General features: G+C 50.7%; 1 protein-coding gene across 7 annotated transcripts in view; it reads left to right on the forward strand.

The window, feature by feature from the left end:
• Positions 1-8,495: 8,495 nt before the first annotated feature.
• NRXN2 (neurexin 2) overlaps positions 8,496-18,364 on the forward strand; it is a 393,602-nt gene continuing 383,733 nt past the window's right edge. For all 7 annotated transcript variants that reach the window (XM_056852311.1, XM_056852313.1, XM_056852316.1 and 4 more), the window contains exon 1: positions 8,496-9,287. In XM_056852311.1, coding sequence (XP_056708289.1) covers positions 8,576-9,287 — 712 coding nt within the window. In that variant the 5' untranslated portion in view covers positions 8,496-8,575. The remainder of the gene's footprint in view (positions 9,288-18,364) is intronic.

Below are 18,364 nucleotides of genomic sequence, written 5' to 3' on the forward strand. Positions count from 1 at the left end.
TGGAGTAAGAAGAAGAGTTGGTTTTTATATGCTGACTTTTTCTACCTTTTTAAGGAGTAACAAACAGGTTTACAATCACCTTCCCTTCCTCCCAGCAGACACCCTGTGAGGTAGGTGGGGCTGAGAGAGCTTGGAGAGAACTGTGACTAGCCCAAGGTAACCCAGCTGGCTTCACATGGAGGAGTGAGGAATCAAACCCGCTTCTCCAGATTAGAGTCTGCTGCTCATGTGGAGGAGTGGGGAATCAAACCCGCTTCTCCAGATTAGAGTCCACCGCTCTTAGAGTCCACTGCACCACACTGGCTCTCAATCTGTAAGCACATCTTTGGCTTTCTTGTCATAATTGTAATTGGGGTGGTTGAAAGGCAAATACTTGCGTAGGAACAAAGTGAAATTTCTGTTTAGAACTGGGGATGGGGAAGGAGGGAATCAGGTCTCTGGATTATTGAACATGGACTGCAAGGACAGATTATTTGCTAGGGTGTGTACATTGGTGCAGCACCCCCACCTTGTTGTCTTTTTACTCCGCAAATACTGGCATGATGCATGTGCTGCTTGTACCTTCTTAGACATTGAGGTGGGGGAGTAGCGATGTCCAATTCCGCTTTGCAATTCAGTAAAAACAATCTCTTGGCAGCCACCAGCTAGGAAATTTCTTGCAGTCTGGGAAAACGTCTATCTTGTTTTTATTTCAAGCTGTGTTGTTAGACTGCTAAGAAAGGGCCATGTGGGCACAGGAGCCAGCAAACCCTGTTGAGGACTAGCAGCATTGGTGGACCTGCCTAATTTCTGAGAACAGACACGCTGGAGTGCTTTGGTGCCTGGACATGTGGGACCCAGCCCTGCTTCCTTTCCTCATGGTCCAGCTATGTGGGTACTTGATTGTGACCATGTGAGGGAAAGGTATTCTGGGTGTGCTCAGAGGCAGTTTTGTCATGGGGGATCTTGAGGGGGTCCATCTGGAAGGTGGGGATTATAGCAGGAGGCTTTGGTTGTCTCTGTGGCTGCATTGCATCAACTTCTCCTGCTCAGGCTTCAGCGAGAACTAAGTGTGTGTTGCAGTGCTTCATAGAATCACAAAGTTGGAAGGGACCACCAGGGTCATCTAGTCCAACTCCCTGTACAAAGCAGGAAATTCACAACTACCTTCCCCCCCACACCCCCAGTGACCCCTACTCCGTGCCAAGAAGATGGCAAAAAAAAAAAAACCCTCAAGGATTCCTGGCCAATCTGGCCAGGAGGAAAACTGCTTCCTGACCTCAAAAGTGGTAATTGGCACTACCCTGGGCATGCAAGAAAGGGCCATGAGAACCAAACACTGATGCAAGCCTTCCTGCTCTCCCTCTCCTTATCTGCCTAAATTCATATTTTAACTCTGGAATGGCACTTTTCACCTGCCTCAATGCTTGGGAACTGCCTCAGCTAGAAGATATTAGAAGTTGGGTGGTGAGCATAGGACTGATACCTGTTCCCTTCTGGTAGAATGCCTGCGTCCCTACTCTCTGTGTGACTGGCAGAAAATCAACAGCAGAGTTGTCCTCAGTGCTGCAACTTCATCTGTTGAATTCTGCCTTTCTTTTGCAGCCGTTATGGCACAGGAGCCCTCCTGGGGAGGGGAGATGTGCCCATGTGGAATTAGCTTCTGGTGGACCTGGTAGGTAGCGTTTCCCTTCCAACTCCAGGCCTGATGGATGAGCATGATTAGGGTAGAGTAGACTATTCACCCCAGTTGGGCAGGAGACGGGGCCCTGGAGGACTTTGCTTTTATTTGTTGATTTAATTAAAATAACCCACCATCCTCTGTAGATCACTCATGGGAGCCTCTTTAGGGCTGTTTACTTTGCAGCAAGCCCACCATGGGGCTAAGTGTTAGAACATCAGCTTTGCATGCAGATCTTCCCAGGTTCAGTCTCTGGCATCTCCAGTTAAGGGTTGGGCCACAAGTGATGTTTGTTTATTTGTTTGTTTGTTTGTTTGTTACGGCCAATGGCCAGCATAGCCACAAGTGATGTGAAAGACCTCAACCTGACATGCTAGAAAGTCACTGCCAGTTGGAATAAGGCAATAATTATCTTGATAGACAAATGGTCTAACTCAGGAGATGGCTGCTTTATGTGTTCATGTGTGTTCAGGGCTGCACCAGGAGCCCCAAACAAAAATGCTCTCTTGCCCTCTTCATCATTCAGAAGAGCACATGCATAGAAGATGCTTGATAAGAATGCTGTTATTATCCTCCAAGGGCAACTTCATGCCCAGAAGATGGCCAAGGTGCCCTCCCTCTTATGATCTGTCTATGGTTATAGAATCAGCACTTCTGACAGATGGCCATCTAGCCTCTGCTTAAAAACCTCCAGGGGAGGAGGGCTTACCACCTCCTGAGGAAGTCTGTTCCACTGAGGAACTGCTCTGTTAGAAAATTCTTCCTAATTAGGCGGAAACTCTTTTGATTTAATTTCAACCCATTGGTTCTGGTCCAAGCTTCTGGGGCAACAGAAACAACTTGGCGCCCTCCTCTATATGAAAGCCCTTCAAGTACTTGAAGATGGTTATCATATCCCTTGCCCCCTCCCCAATGCTGGGGCTCACTATTTGCTTGTGGCTTGTGGCTTTCTTTGTCTGCGTTGACGTGGAGGGGAAGGGGAATGGCATGTGAGGTTCAGTGGTACCATGTGGTTTGGCATGAACTAGATAACCTTTTTGCTCATGTACTTTTGTTGCATCTAGGGGTGTCTCCTTTTCAGATGGAAACCTTGGTCTTGCCTTTCCCCCTTTTTGCTCAATGCCTGGTCGGCTGATAGAGATGCTTCATGAGTTATAATACTCAGGGGCGTAACTAGTGGGGAGCCAGGAGGGCAGCCGCTGCCCCTGTGGCACGCAGAGAGGGCAGCAGGACTGCCTTTCCTACCCAGCTCGCTCCTTCTGTAGGAGAGGCAGTTCTGCCACACTCTCTGCGTGCCACAGGGATTGTGGCTGCCCTCCTCACCGCCCCCTCAGCTATGGCCCTGATAATACTTATAATAATGATTTTTTTAATGTCAAGGCACAATTTACTTATGGTGACCTGTAGGGTTTTTAAGGCAAGAGGCATTTGTTAAGGCAAGAGGTGGTTTGCCATTGCCTGCCTCTGCCAGCATGGTGTAGTGGTTTGGAGCGGTGGGCTGGAGAACCGGGTTTGATTCTCCACTCCTCCACATGAGCAGTGGAGGCTAATCTGGTAAACTGGATTTGTTTCCCCACTCCTGCACACGAAGCCAGCTGGGTGACCTTGGGCCAGTCACAGTTCTCTTAGAGCTCTTTCAGCCCCACCTACCTCACCAGGTGTCTGTTGTGGGGAGGAGAAGGGAAGGTGATTGTAAGCCAGTTTGATTCTTCCTTAAGTGGTCGAGAAAGTCGGCATATAAAAACCAACTCTTCTTCTTCTGCATCATGACCCTGGCATTCCTTGGAGGTCTCCCGTCCAAATACTAGCTGGGGTCAGGGCTGAGAGTGTGTGACTGGCCCAAGGTCACCCAGCAAGCTTCCATGGCCCGAGTGGGATTTGAACCTGGGTTTCCCACAGCTTAACCACTGCATCACACTGGCTCTCATAATAATGATAGAAGTTGCAATCTCCTTTTGTGTGTGTGTGTGGGGGGGTATGGATGGGGGGGGGCTTCGCATTCTGCTTTTGTTGCCTTGTGATTCTGCCAGTCCATGCTTAGTCTTTTGGGGGGTGTTAAGCTGAGAGCGTGATCTCCGCAGCCCTTGGGCAGCAGTGGAGAGGAGAACCAGAGGTATGATGGAGGGGGAGAGGAGGAAAAAGCAGCGTTTGGACGGGGGTCTTTCACTTTGGGTGCTTGGCAGCCCCTTCACGGCTGGGGGAGGGGGAGGAAAAGGCTGCAGCCCAGGCTTCAATCAAGAACCCATTGCAGGTGCGGAATTTAATTTGATTGGCTAATTAGAAGCCGAATGTTAATTATGCCCATTACCCAATGAGGTGCAGCAGACGAGGGAGAATTTATAAATAACCCCGCCGTGCGGCTCATTTGCATGATGCCGTATCCCTGGTGTTGCTATGGAGACCGGCCCCTCCCCGCCACCCAAAGGGTGCTTGTTTAAGTTGGCTTTGGCACTCTGAAAGAGGCGTTGGGGGGGTTATTCATGCTCTGGCTTTGGGGGCCAGTCGGATTTTGTATCTGGTCTCTCCAGCTGCTATGCTGGGAGCCCTTCTGGAGTTGCCTCTGGTCTCTGATAAGCAGCAAGGCCAAAATTCATTTCACTGGGTTTTTCTTTCTGTTGTTGGTCTTAATGACTATTGGTAAGCTGCCCTGAGACCCCTTTGAGCCCGTAAGGTGAGATAGAAATTTTAAAATAAAATTAAAAACTCTGTACAAATATCAGGGGGATGTTTTTGTGCCCCCTCTGCCTTCGAAACGGGAACTGCTGCCCCTGGTTCCCTTTGGAGCACGGGGTGGGGAGTTTACTAAGGTGGACTGGGGAGTTCTCTTCCCTTCCACTTTCCCCCTGCCTTTGCTCCCCCATCCTGTCCCTGTTCCCTCTAGTACATCCCCCCCATGCTATAAATAATCATGCTCTTATGCAGTAACAAGATGCAAATGCACCCTCCTCCCTGAGCAGCAGGCGTGGGGAGGGGGGGGGGATAAATTGCTTCTCTGACAGTAAGTTGCAAGGGTAATCATTCCAAAAAGGCAATTTGACGGGAATGAAATTTGCATTGCATTAGCGCCGTGAGTGACACTGGGGTCCCAATCCTGTATGGGTGGGGAAAAGTTGCGGTCCTCCCTGGTACAAAGAGTGCAGGAATGGAATAGGGGGAGCAGCTAAAAGTATGGAAGCAGGGAGGGCTGTTGGTGGGGGAGGGCAACAGTCTTAGGAGAAAGGGGCATTACATTCACAGCTCTAACAGAGTGGAAGATTGGGTGCTGAACAAGCACGCGCATGCCCAAAATTGGAGCAAAACTGATCATTTCCTTGTTGCAGTTACAAGTAGGTCTGATGGCCCTCCCTCCAGCTGGAGCACAGAATGTACTATTGGAAAGGAAATTCAGCTTCCTGAATATCCAAACTGGTTTTTTTTAATCAAGTTACTAGTTCTTATGATGCAGATGAAGACATGAAGCTGCCTTCTACTAAATCAGACCCTTGGTTCATCAAAGTCAGGATTGTCTACTCAGACTGGCAGTGGCTCTCCAAGGTCTCAGGCAGAGGTCTTTCCCATCACCTACTTGCCTAGTCCCTTTAACTGGAGATGCCGGGGATTGAACCTGGGACCTTCTGCATGCCAAGCAGAGGCTCTGCCACTGAGCCACAGCCCCTCCCAAATGCAAAACTGCAAATATAGGCTTCAGAGTGCCAAGGCCGGGAACCAGAAGAGTACACGAAGCTGCCTTACACCATCAAACCCTCGATCCCTCTAGCCTGAGTATTGCTGTTCTGAAGACCAATCCTGCTCCGTATTTGGAGCTCCCAGCAATTTTTTAAAAACTTAATTCTGAGGCTTGTGGGAAACCCATCTTGGACTGAGTTTGCAGTGTGAGGGGCTTGAGGGTTCAAACCGTCCCTCTTATACTATTTCTCCAACCTGAAATAGCCCCGGAGTAGTGCTGTTTGCTCCATTAAGGTAAACGTGAATAAACCCACCTGCTTTGTGCATTGTGGTCCCGATCGGAATCAGGCAATCACGTGCCTGATCATTAACTCGTGAAAATTGCCGGGCATTCTAAACATAGTAATTCCAGCGTGTTTGGTTTGTCCCTGTGTTTTTAATAACCAAGCGGCTGAGAGAAGTCCAACTAGAGCAATGTCTGCATTTGCTGTGACAAGACAAGCATCACCGGCTAAAAATTTTGGCGCCCCGTTGCGGAGTTATATTTATTTATTTTGAAATGTGTGTCCTTCTTTGCCAATCCTGCTCCCTGAGGCCATTTCGAAGTAGGAAAAACAGGCCAAGGTGGGTGGGGGGACTTAACTCTCCCACGCCATGGTCTTGATCTAGATCTGACCTCTGTGTACCTAAGAACTGAGTTTCTAAAAATAGTTGGGAGCTCAAAACATATAACCCTTATCTGGTTTAGCCCTGACTGGTTGGGGGTGAGGGCAAACAGAATAAGATTCCTGTGGGTTGGGGAAGATCTCTGGTGTGCTTTTATTCCTCGCTCCTCCACTTGGCTAGCAGAAGTGGGATACAAAATACAGGTTGAGTATCCCTTATAGCTTGGGGCCAGAAGCGGTCTGTATTTTGGATCTTTCCATATTTTGGAATATTTTGGAAATTTTGCATATACATAATGAGATATCTCGTGGATGGGACCCAAGTCTAAACACGAAATTCATTTATGTTTTATCTATACTTTCTACACATAGCCTGAATGTAATATTACACAATATTTTTAATAATTTTGTGTACATTGATCCATCAGTGTCCCTGCTGAGGGCCTGTGAGAAATGCCTGCATGCCGGCTCAAAAAGTCCAGTTTTCAGATCAGTCCGGATATCGGAAGTCCGGATAAGGGATACTCAGCCTGTATACCCATTTGTTGAAAGTTTATAATTTCTGCCAGTCACAGAATGTTTTCTTTCGTGGTGTGGAATGTTCTGCTTCTCTCTTTTTAAGCAATTTACAATGCTGAGTATATAACATAGAGGCAATGTATATAACATAGAGGGAGGAAATTTTTTTAAGGAACCTGGCTGACTGGCATATTTCCCAGTCCTATTGGTGAATTGTTGTCTCACTTGGGGAGGCACTTTGGGACTTCAGGTGGGATTTTGAGATCCTCTGCTAGGAGGGCCCAGCTCTGACATGGAAGACCCAGTCTTTCTTTTCCTTCATGAGAGCAAGTGTGGTGTATGGTTAAGAGCGGTGGTTTGGAGTGGGGAACTCTGATCTGGAGAACCGGGTTTGATTCCCCACTCCTCCACATGAGCGGCAGAGGCTAATCTGGTGAACTGGATTAGTTTCCCCACTCCTCCATATGAAGCCAGTGGGTGACCTTGGACTAGTCACAGCTCTCTTAGCGCTCTCTCAGTCCCACCTACCTCACAGGGTGTCTGTTGTGGGGAGGGGAAGTTGATTGTAAGCCAGTTTGATTCTCCCTTAAGTGGCAGAGAAAGTCGGCATATAAAAACCAACTCTTCTTTTTCTCCTCCTCCTCCACCACCACCAGAACCACCTTCTCCTCCTCCTCCTCCTCCTCCTCCTCCTCCTCCTCCTCCTCCTCCTCCTCCTCACCACAAATAGGTGGGGAGTGGGATATGGTCCTTGGTAATACCAGTGGTGGGAATGGAGCGCAGTTAGCAGTGTATTTCAAAACTGAAAGATGTTGGGGCTTATGGTTGCCTCACACTCCTCCTTGATAATGAAGAGACTTTTTTTCATTGTTGTTGTTGTTAATACCAGATGTGGAGAGACTTGGCTGGTTGGGTTTCTTTGGCTGGGAAGGGAAGGCTGGTTTTTGGACGTGGTAACACGAGCTGATATTCCCCCAGTTGGGATGGAAGAGTCAAGGCTGAGAAACTGTCACACCCGAGACCAACGGTCCTGCCTCCTGCTGCTCCCCTGGCACTTCCTTTGATGCAGTGTTCGACCCCACCTGGTCCAATTCTGCCAACTTTGGGTTGGAAAATACCTGGAGTTTTTAAGGGTGGAGCCTAGGGAGGGCAGTGTTTCAGGAGGGGAGGGGCCCTCAGCAGGATATAATGCCAGAGAATCCTCCTTCCAAAGCAGCCATTTTCTTCAGGGGAACTGGTCTCTGTCGTCTGGGACCAGTTGTAATTCTGGGAGCTCTCCAACCACCACCTGGAGGTTGGCACCCCCTGCCCCATCACCTGTTTGCTCAAAGTCAAGGATCAGCTCCGAGGTCCTTTGAGCAGAGGCAGAGTGCCTTCTGGCAGAAATTGGGTGGGGGGAGGTGTGTGTCAGCCCCAGTTTCTTTTGCTTTAGGGATTCTGATGTGGGTTGTGTTGGCAACCAGGAGTGGTGTAAGGCCTAGCTTCTCAGGGTATTGTTTTTTATGCCTGTGGAAGGCCCCTATAATGTCTGAGGGCTGGATTTTGTCTTTCAACACAGGGGCTAACCGCTTTTCTCTCTTCTCTCTCTCCCCCCTTCCCCTCTTTTTGACTCGTAGGCCGGTACGTCCTACCATGCACACTCCCGACTGAATGCAAGGAGGCCGGGAGGGGCAGCTGGGGCAGCTGCTCCATGCAAACAGTCTCTTTCCTCCTGGGGAGTGTCTCAGGTCTGCCGCCCTCCTTCTGGGAGAAATTCTGCCCAGCCCACGCCTGAGAGGATGAAGATGTTGTAAGCCTCTGCGAAGCGTCGCCTCGGCTGTCGGGGAGGGGGGGACGGGGGAGACAGAAGGACCTTCGTGGGCTCTGTTTTGGGATACGTATTCTGAGTAGGAGGCCCCCCCTCAGTCCCCGTGGGCTCCTTGCTCCTGAAGAGAGACCCTCTCTTCTCAGGATCCCGTTCCACTCCGCCCATCCTCCCTCGCAGCAGGAAACCCTCCCATCTAATGTGGATCTGAGGGTGTCCCAAGGGGGCACCATTTGCCTCAAGGAAGACAGGAGGGTGGCCATGGCGAAACCAGTGTGTCTGCTGCCCTTGGCGTTACTGGTGGCCTCGATGCTCAGCCCGGGGGCAGGCGGGGCAGCCCTGGAGTTCGGGGGCGCGACAGGCCAGTGGGCCCGCTACGCCCGGTGGGATGCCAGCTCCTCAGGGGAGCTGAGCTTCAGCCTCAAGACCAACGTGTCCCGGGCACTGGTGCTGTACCTGGACGACGGCGGTAACTGCGACTTCCTGGAGCTGCTCGTTTTGGAAGGGCGGTTCCGCCTGCGCTTCACCATCTCCTGCGCCGAGCCCGCCAGCCTGCACTTGGAGACGCCCATCAATGACGACCGCTGGCACATGGTGCTCTTGACGCGCAACTACCGCGAAACTATGTTGGTGGTGGACGGCGAGGCACGCGTGGCTGAGGTCAAGTCAAAGCGGCGCGACATGACAGTGGAGAGTGACCTGTTTGTGGGGGGCATCCCCCCGGACGTCCGCCTCTCGGCCCTCACCCTGAGCACTGTCAAGTACGAGATGCCTTTCCGTGGGATGGTGGCCAACCTCAAGGTGGGGGACATGCCCCCTGCCCTCCTGGGCAGCCAGGGCATCCGCAGCGACATGGAGTACCTGTGTGCCAAACAGAACCCCTGTGTCAACGGCGGGATCTGTACTGTGGTCAACAGCGAAGTGCAGTGCGACTGCAGCCTCACCGGCTTCCAGGGCAAGTTTTGCAGTGAAGGTAAGAAGCAAACCGGGGCTTGTTGCCTAAACAGAACGAGGAAGGCGCCAGTCCTTTTGACCGGCAAGCTGCTTTCACAATGCTCTACTGCTGTGCTGCAGCGTGGTGTAGTGGTTAAGAGCGGTGGTTTGGAGCGGTGGACTCTGATCTGGAGAACCGGCTTTGATTCCCCACTCCTCCGCATGAGCAGCGGACACTAATCTGGTGAACTGGATTTGTTTCCCCACTCCTACACACGAAGCCAGGTGGGTGACCTTGGGCTAGTCACAGTTCTCTCTGAACTCTCTCAGCCTCATCTACCTCACAGGGTGTCTGTTGTGGGGAGGGGAAGGGAAGGTGATTGTAAACCGGTTTGTGTGTTCCTTAAGTGGTGAAGAAAGTCGGCATATGAAAACCAACTCTTCTTCCTCTTCTTCTTCTTCCTCCTCTTCCTCTTCTTTATTTGGATATTTATACCCCCCTTTCCTCCCCACTTGGGACACTTACAACATTGTTTTCCCCTCTTCCACTGTATCGTCACAGCAACCAGCTAATGCGAGGGTGACTGTCCCAAGGTAACCTAGAAAGTTTCCATTATCAAGACGGGATTTGATCTTGAACACATGAACACGTGAAGCTGCCTTATACTGAATCAGACCTTTGGTCCATCAAAGTCAGTATTGTCTACTCAGTCTGGGAGCGGCTCTCCAGGGTCTCAGGCAGGGATCTTTCACATCACCAACTTGCCTAGTCCCTTTAGCTGGAGATGCCGGGGATTGAACCTGGGACCTTCAGCATGCCAAACAGATGCTCTTCAAACTGAGCCACAGCCCTTCAATATAAATTCACATGAACACATGAAACTGCCTTATACTGAACCAGACCTTTATACTGAGCCACAGCCCCTCCTCAAAATGGAAAATCTTGGGTCTCTTGGATCCTAGTCTGGTGCTCTAACCACCCTGTTAAGTGCCATGTTGGCCTCAACCCTGAGAGTCATCTCATAGCCTTGGGAAAGTCTCTGTCCTCACCCTCCTCTGCCTCAGTAGCAAGAGGACGGGTAACACTGTCTTACCGTGCAGGGCTGTTGTAAGAATTATCAAGATAATGTGGTTGAAGAATACTGAGCGCTTAGTATCACTGTGATTGGGATGATTATTCCCAGGTGGGTTAGGGGGCTGGCCACTGTTTCTCAGTGGAAGCTGTGTCTTTGTGTGCCTGTACATGCATATAGGGTGGCTGTTGATGACATGCCCACAATAGGTGAGGGACCACCCTAAGTCTTGCCTCTTCTTTCTTTTGAATCAAAACCCACCCCTCCCTCTCTGAACTCACTGTTAAAACTCTTATCTGTCACACACCGTTCTTGTGCCATCTTTCCCTTTTCTGGTGGCTTCACCATGTCTCTTCTGCTCAGCTCCTCTCCTGTTTTCCTATCTGCACAAGCCCTTAAACTCATCGATCCATCTAGCACACTTCCCCCACCCTTCCCCCAAGGAACTCAGGGCAGCGTGCATGTCTTTCTTCCCCAGATTATCCACACAACAACCCTGTGAGGTTGATGAGGCTGAAAGAGAATCATGGCTCCAAGGTTACCCAGCAGAGTGCAGATTTAATCCCAGGTCCAACACTCTAGACACATTCTGGCCATTTATGCATGGCAGTTTTCTTGCCGTTGCCACGCTGATACTTCGCGACTTTGCTTTGATTATGCTTGCATTTTCCGACTGTCAGAGGTTGCCATGCTCTCCGCGTGTTTCCGCGTGTTACGCCCGTGTTTTCTGGATTCATGTTTAGCCAGCATCCAGAAAATGCAGGCAAAACACACAGAAACGCACAGGGAGAGCAAGGCCACCTCTGACAGTAGGAAAATGCAAGCATAATCAAAGCAAAGCCCTGAAGTAGTCGGTGGGGTGACCGCAAGGAAACAGCCATGCATAAATGGCCTCTGTGTTTCCCCACAAGGTTCTAGTCCTCTGCTTTGTTGAGTCTCCATGCTTGTCCCTTCCCTTTGCCCGAGCTCACCTGCTGTCGACCCAGCTTCCTCTGTTCTGTCCTTCACCCTTCACGCCCTATGCTCAAGTCTGCATCTCCCTCCCGGCCTTAACCTTCCCCGCGCCTCCACTGCTGTCTGTCTTGTCTCTGCTGTACATGCTCAATTCCTGGTTTCTCCCAGCCAACCTTCTGTTGTCCGTATAATGTCCCTTGTAAAGCAACGAGTGTTTCTCTTCTGCATTTCATATGGCACCTAGTGTGCTATGAGGACTGCTGCTTAGTAGAACCAGCAATCCGTCCAGGCAGAGGAAGCGGACGTCTGGCAGGTCAAAGGCAATCTGGTCCCCAGCTACACACAATTTATTTAGCTATTACTTATCTGTTTATGGCTGTGTCTTCTGCTCTGGCCGAGTTCCAGGACTGGGCTGCAGGCAGCCTGCAGTGGGGCAGCTGGTGTGGGAGGGAAAGGGATGCCCTGGAGGGGGGAAGACCGGGGTCCCCGTTCCCCCTCTTCAGTGCCCTTGCCAGCACAGCGGACAGACTCCAGCGAATGTGATTTCTACAAAGAGGGTTCCTGTGTCTGAAGCCTCCGCCTGGAAGTCGTTCTTCAGATGGAACGTGCGCCCTGTTACCTGAGTCTCTGATATGTGGAGGCAGGATGCAGTTGATCGGTAGCAAGGAGAAACGTGTGCTGCACATGCTTCCTTTATCTGATGCTGACCTCTGTTCCCCTTATGGGTACGAAGACTGACGCCCACCTCACTGACGCTCTTGTACTCTCAAGCATACTGTTGCCCCCTGCTCGGTTGATCTCGGTCCTTTCGAGAAAGATCTTGAAACGATTTTGCACCTTTCCTTTTAAAACCCTCTCTATGCATAGCTGGTCGCTTAAACTCTGTGTGTGCTGTCCCCTTAGAAGTATGCCCCACAGCCCAAAATAGGTGGCCCATTGGGGGTAAGAGGGCTGTCTTTGGCTTAGCACCCCTCTTCTTCTCTTTTTCCTTCCCTTTGCAGTACCAGGGAGCCAATGGCAGGGGAGTGACGTTTTTCAAAAGTGGACACTACCAAAAGAAGGGTTTTGCAGAGAGTCTGACTCATTGCTGAGTTGGAGATTAGGAAGACTAATTCATGGAGGAGAGGTCCATCACTCGCCGTGGTGACTAAAGAGAACCTACATGTTCAGAGGCAGCAAACCTCTGAATACTGGTGCCAAGAGGGAACATTAGGGAAGGCCTCGGCCTCTGTGCCCTGTTTGTTGTCCCTCCAGAGTAACTGATGGACACTGTATGAGATGGGATGCTGGGCTAGATGGACCACTGGTATGATCCAGTAGGGCTCTTCTTATGTTCTTATTACACCATCATTCTAGAGGGGTAGCCATATCAGCTTGGTGTAGTTGTTAAGAGCGGTGGTTTGGAGCGGTGGACTGTGATCTGGAGAACCGGGTTTGATTCCCCACTCCTCCACACGAGTGGCAGAGGCTAATCTGGTGAACTGGATTTGTTTCCCCACTCCTACACATGAAGCCAGCTGGGTGACCTCGGGCTAGTCACAGTTCTCTTAGAGCTCTCTCAGCCCCACCTACCTCACAGGGTGTCTGTTGTGGGGAGGGGAAGGGAAGGTGACTGTAAGTTGGTTTGAGTCTCCCTTAGAGAATGTCGGCATATAAAAGCCAACTCCTTCTCCTCCTCCTCCATTGGCATTTTACAGACTTGCAGCATTCATTCCAGATTCAAGAAGGCTCATGCTGGAATAAATATTGTTAGTCTTTAAGGTGCCCCTGGACCTGTTTTATTTCACCAGCCACTCCCCCTTCAGATTGGCTAATAATCCAGGGGGAGTTGCCTTGCTCAGCATCATGTATGGCTTGTCTCACTTTTGTGAGCCACCTAAAGCAGGCCCCTTTTTCTCTAACTCTCAGCTTGTGGGGTGAGAAACAGCAGCTCTTTGGGACTAGATGCCTTCTTGCCTCCGTTAGCGTGCCAATCCTAAACTGCTAAATGCATTCCTAATTCACTATGACCGCTGGGTGTCTGCATGCGTCTCTAGCCCATCCCAATCTCTTTTTGCTCAGGCCTGGCAGCCATAAATTTAGAATCTCAGAGCAATCGGAAGAGTTCCGTTTACGTAACCCTCAATGAACGCGCCTGGCGTCTCGCACAAGATGCCAAATTGTGCTCACTTACGTCAGGAATACTCGCAGGCTTCTTCCCTCCCCCCCCTCACACACGCAGACACACAACACAACACCCACTCGCAGGCGCTTCAGCTAAGCCCACCCACCCACACGCTCGCTCGCTCTGAAGCCTGGCTGCCTGTTGTCTGGGGAGAGAGGCTGACAAACAGATGGTTGTGGCAACCAACTTGGCTGGTTGCCGTGGAGATGGCTTGGCAATGGAGGCCTCATTGGCTCTCGCAGGTGGTGGCGGCGGCGGCAGTGGCAGCGGTGGCGGTGTACGCTTAGGCCGACTGTCTCCTCCGCGGCAGTTGTCTGGGATTTGCTCCGGCAAAAGGAGTCTGGCTGTTGCTGAGGCCCGTTGCTGTGGAAACGCCGATCGGCTCGCTAGCGTGCTTATTTCAAATAAAAATCTTTTTATTTCTTTGGAAAATATAGTTTCTCGGTGGCAGAGGTTGGAAGGTGTTCAGGGAGACAGGTGGGAAGGCTTTTGGGGGGTCTGTGATGGTGGTTCAGTATGTCTGGAAAGGTTTCCCGGAAGAGCCAACAAAATTTGACCTGAATATCTTCTGTCAGATAAGAACCACCAAACCACCAAACCACATGACTGGTTGCCTGGTTTTGCACCCAGGTCTGTAATCATAGAAAAATTGAGAAGGGCCTTTAATCCTGAAGAGTGGCAGAGATTTTAGTCCCTGGAAATGACTTAATGTCTAGTATTTGCCCAGAAGAATGTCAAAATGTTAAATTGCTAACAGATATGTGCAGTTTTAGCTGGTGTCTGTTAGGACTATCCTGTGTCTATCAAGATAATTAGTGGCTGAGGCTAATCTGGTGAACTGGATTTGTTTCCCCACTTCTTCACACGAAGCCAGCTGGGTGACCTTAGGCTAGTCACACTCTCTCAGCCCCACCTACCTCACAGGGTGTCTGTTGTGGGGAGGGGAAGGTGATTGTAAACCGTGAGTCTTCCTTAAGTGGTAGAGAACGTCTGCTTATAACAACCAACTCCTCCTTCTCCTTCCTTCCTTCCTTCCTTCCTTCCTTCCTTCCTTCCTTCCTTCCTTCCTTCCTTCCTTCCTTCCTTCCTTCCTTCCTTCCTTCCTTCCTTCCTTCCTTCCTTCCTTCCTTCCTTCCTTCCTTCTCTTGTATTTAATGTTTCCTTTATGTACCTACTGGTTGTGGACTGTAATAATAAAGAACAGTACGTCTGGCAGTGCCAAAGTATCCCATCTCATGTATTAGTGGCTAATTTCCGGAACGAGAGGCCCTGAACCTAATTGGATGTCTTCTCCTCTGCTACAAAAGCCCAGTTCCCCTAACGCTAGATGGCGCGGTGGCTTGATTGTTGCTACCCTAGTAGGGAAAGGAAAGTCTGCACGTGTTAAGAGGCATGGTTGTTCTGCATGCTGTGGGATGGAGTCCTGGCTCAGATTGCAGGAACCGGGTGGAGCAAAATGATTTTGGGGTAAAAGATAAATTTCACAGGGTTCTCCATAACTTGTGGCAAATCAAGGTGTCCGTTCCCCCCCCCCACACACACACATTTTTTGTTATTCCAGGGAGGCAACAGAAATGAGACATGAGCTGAGGGCATAGTAGGGGCACCCTGCGTGTCTGGGGGGAGGGTCTATAGTTGGCTCAGTGAGGCACAGGTCATGCAGGCCTGCTTTTAGGGACCTAAGAGGAGAAGACCCCTCTGTGTCTTTGGGCGATGCATTCCATTCAGATCTTGCCACCGTATGGAATCCAGTTGCAGCTTTGTGTCTGCATTGGCTTCTTCTGTGTCTGCTGGGGCAACAAAGATGGTGAGGGATCTGGAGACCAAGTCCTATGAGGAAAGTTGAAGGAGCTGGGTGCGTTTAGCCTGAAGAGGAGAAGACTGAGAGGGGATATGATAACCATCTTCAAGTACTTGAAGGGCTGTCATATAGAGGATGGTGCCGAGTTGTTTTCTGTTGTCCCAGAACCAACGGGTTGAAATTAAATCAAAAGAGTTTCTGTCTAGACATTAGGAAGAATTTTCTAACAGAGTGGTTCCTCGGTGGAACAGGATTCCTCAGGAGGCGGTGAGCTCTCCTTCCCTGGAGGTTTTTAAGCAGAGGCTAGATGGCCATCTGTCAGCAATGCTGATTCTATAACCTTAAGCAGATGATGAGAGGGAGGGCATCTTGGGCATCTTCTGGGCATGGAGTAGGGGTCACTGGGGTGTGGGCGAGAGGTAGTTGTGAATTCCCTGCATTGTGCCTTCCAACTCTATGATTCTTAACAGCATCAAGTGAGCAGTAGGGGGTCTGAGCATGGTGAGGGGGTAAGAATTGGGGCAGAAAGTTGGGAAACTTCAAAAGCGAGCACTAGAACCTAGAATGTCAAGGCCTATGATCCAGAGAAACCCAAGAGGAAATATGCCCAGCGGGTCTGTGGACACTTTATGCTGCATTTCAGAAGCCACTGGGTGGCGGGCACTTTCCTCCCTGTGCTTTCTAATTTTCTGAGCGCCAGCCAAGCGCCCTGTGGGCACTGCCTATATTTAAACTGGCAACCTTGGGTCTGGCCATTGGCATACCATTGCACGAATTCTTAGCAGGGGTTGTGATGCAGGATGGCGCTGTGCAGGGTTAGAGCCACACCCTTGAGTGGCTTCAGAGGAAGGTGGGCCTTCTCCGTGGCTCAGTGGAAGAGGCGCCATGGCTCAATGGTAGAGCATCTGCTTGGCATGCAGAAGGTCCCAGGTTCAGTCCCCAGCATCTCCAGTTAAAGGGACCAGGTAAGTAGGTGATGCGAAAGACCTCTGCCTGAGGCCCTGGAGAGCCACTGCCGGTCTGAATAGACAATGCTTACTTTGATGGACCGAGGGTCTGATTCAGTATAAGGCAGCTTCATGTGTTTGGTCCATTGTAGGAGCTTCCTGCCTGCTCCCTTTACTAACATATGATGTATAGAGGGGTGCCACCCTGTCTCATTTCTCAGGTGCCTACGCAAGAACAGGCTGGTGAGATCTTGCAATGCCCTGGGGCTCCCAGTGCCTCCCAAAGCATGAATTGGTCAGGGGCTCCTCCCTCCCCTCACAAACACAGTTCCATGGCGTTGTGTTAAGCTGGTCTCATTCATACTGGCACGCTTCCACCAAGGCAGCTGTTGCACTGCACCCAGAGACCTGGTGAATGGATGTTTACCTCAGCATAAGGGTGTGTGTGTGTAGCTGCAGCAATGCTGTGCTGTAATGCATTAGGTCTGTGTGTATGAACAAAGAGACCCCTTGTGGTGTAGTGGTTAAATTGTCAGACTAGGATCCGAGAGACCCAGGTTCAAATCCCCACTCTGCTGTGAATCTCACTGCTTGACCTTGGACCGGCCACTCTCTTCAGCCTAGGGGTTTAGCTCTCAGTGATATAAGTGACATGAGCCCGGGCAGGGATCCCCAGACCCAGCCTGCAGCTGGGACAAGCCTAACAAAGTGCCCATTCCTCCAGAGACTTTTGAGTGTTGAAGGAGGGGGGGGAGGGGCTTCAGACTCCCCCCACCCACGCTCTTTTTCCAAGTGGAAACAGACGGGGTTGGGGGGCTGTTGTTTGCCAGCATGGTGTAGTGGTTAAGAGCGGTGGTTTGGAGTGGTGGACTCTGATCTGCAGAACCGGGTTTGATTCCCCACTCCTCCACAGGAGCGGCGGAGGCTAATCTGGTGAACTGGATTTGTTTCCCCACTCCTCCACATGAAGCCAGCTGGGTGACCTTGGGGTAGTCACACTCTCTCAGCCCCACCTACCTCACAGGGTGTCTGTTGTGGGGAGGGGAAGGGAAGGTGATTGTAAGCCGGTTTGATTCTTCCTTAAGTGGCAGAGAAAGTTGGCATATAAAAACCAACTCTTCTTCTCCTCCTCCTCCTTGTCCTCATCCTCTTTCTCTGGCCCTCTATGTCCTGGGACTATGTGAGTAAGGACATACAGCGCCTGAGAAAGGGTCAAACCAGCCCTCCCGGGGCCGTTTCCGCTCAGGAAAATGTTGTGGGAGGGAAACCTGAAGTTCTTCCTCCCCTTTTGTAGCACTTGCAAGTTTCCACGAGCAGCGTTTTCTTTGGGAGTCGAATCCCCAATGATATGTGTGCCTATGAGCCGGGACAGAGCACCCCTTACCTGGCTCACGGCACGTGTATTGTGTATCTAGACCAACGGCCCCCAACCTTTTTGAGCCTGCAAGCATATTTGGAATTCTGACATGGCGGGGTGGGCATAGCAACAAAATGGCTGCCAAAGGTGGTAGAACCAGCCACAAAAACTATTGCCACAGCTTAAGTTCAGTAACACAGTGTAGATCCTTGTACTATGGTGGCAGCTGCTTCCAAAGCAATATAGGCAGAATCAAACTGGCTTACAAACACCTTCCGCTCCCCACAATAGACACCCTGTGAGGTAGGTGGGGCTGAGAGAGCTCTAAAAGAGCTGTGACTATCCCGAGGTCACCCAGCTGGCTTCATGTGGAGGAGTGGGGAAACCAACCCAGTTCTCCAGATTAGCCTTCGCCGCTCATGTGGAGGAGTGGGGAATCAAACCCGGTTCTCCAGATCAGAGTCCACCGCTCCAAACCACCGCTCTTAACCACTACACCACACTGGCTCCATGCACAGCCAATCAAATGTCAACCAGAAGCTTTGCTGGGCAAAAGCTCTACCAGGTCCCACCCACTTTCTAAAAAGACCTGGTGGGTGCCAGAAAAGGTGTCGGCAAGCACCATGGTGCCCACAGGCACCACTTTGTGGAGATTCCTGATGTAGACCCTAACCTGCCTACAGGGTTGTTGTTGAGAGGATAAAATAAAGGAGGGGAGAATGATGTCCATTGCTCTGAGCTCCTTGGAAGAAGGGCAGGATACAAATGTGCAAAAATAAAGTCTGTATTAGGGTGTACGTGTGGACAGAGACCCTTTGTGG

Source organism: Euleptes europaea, chromosome 7 (assembly GCF_029931775.1).
Source record: "Euleptes europaea isolate rEulEur1 chromosome 7, rEulEur1.hap1, whole genome shotgun sequence".
Taxonomy (NCBI): domain Eukaryota; kingdom Metazoa; phylum Chordata; class Lepidosauria; order Squamata; family Sphaerodactylidae; genus Euleptes; species Euleptes europaea.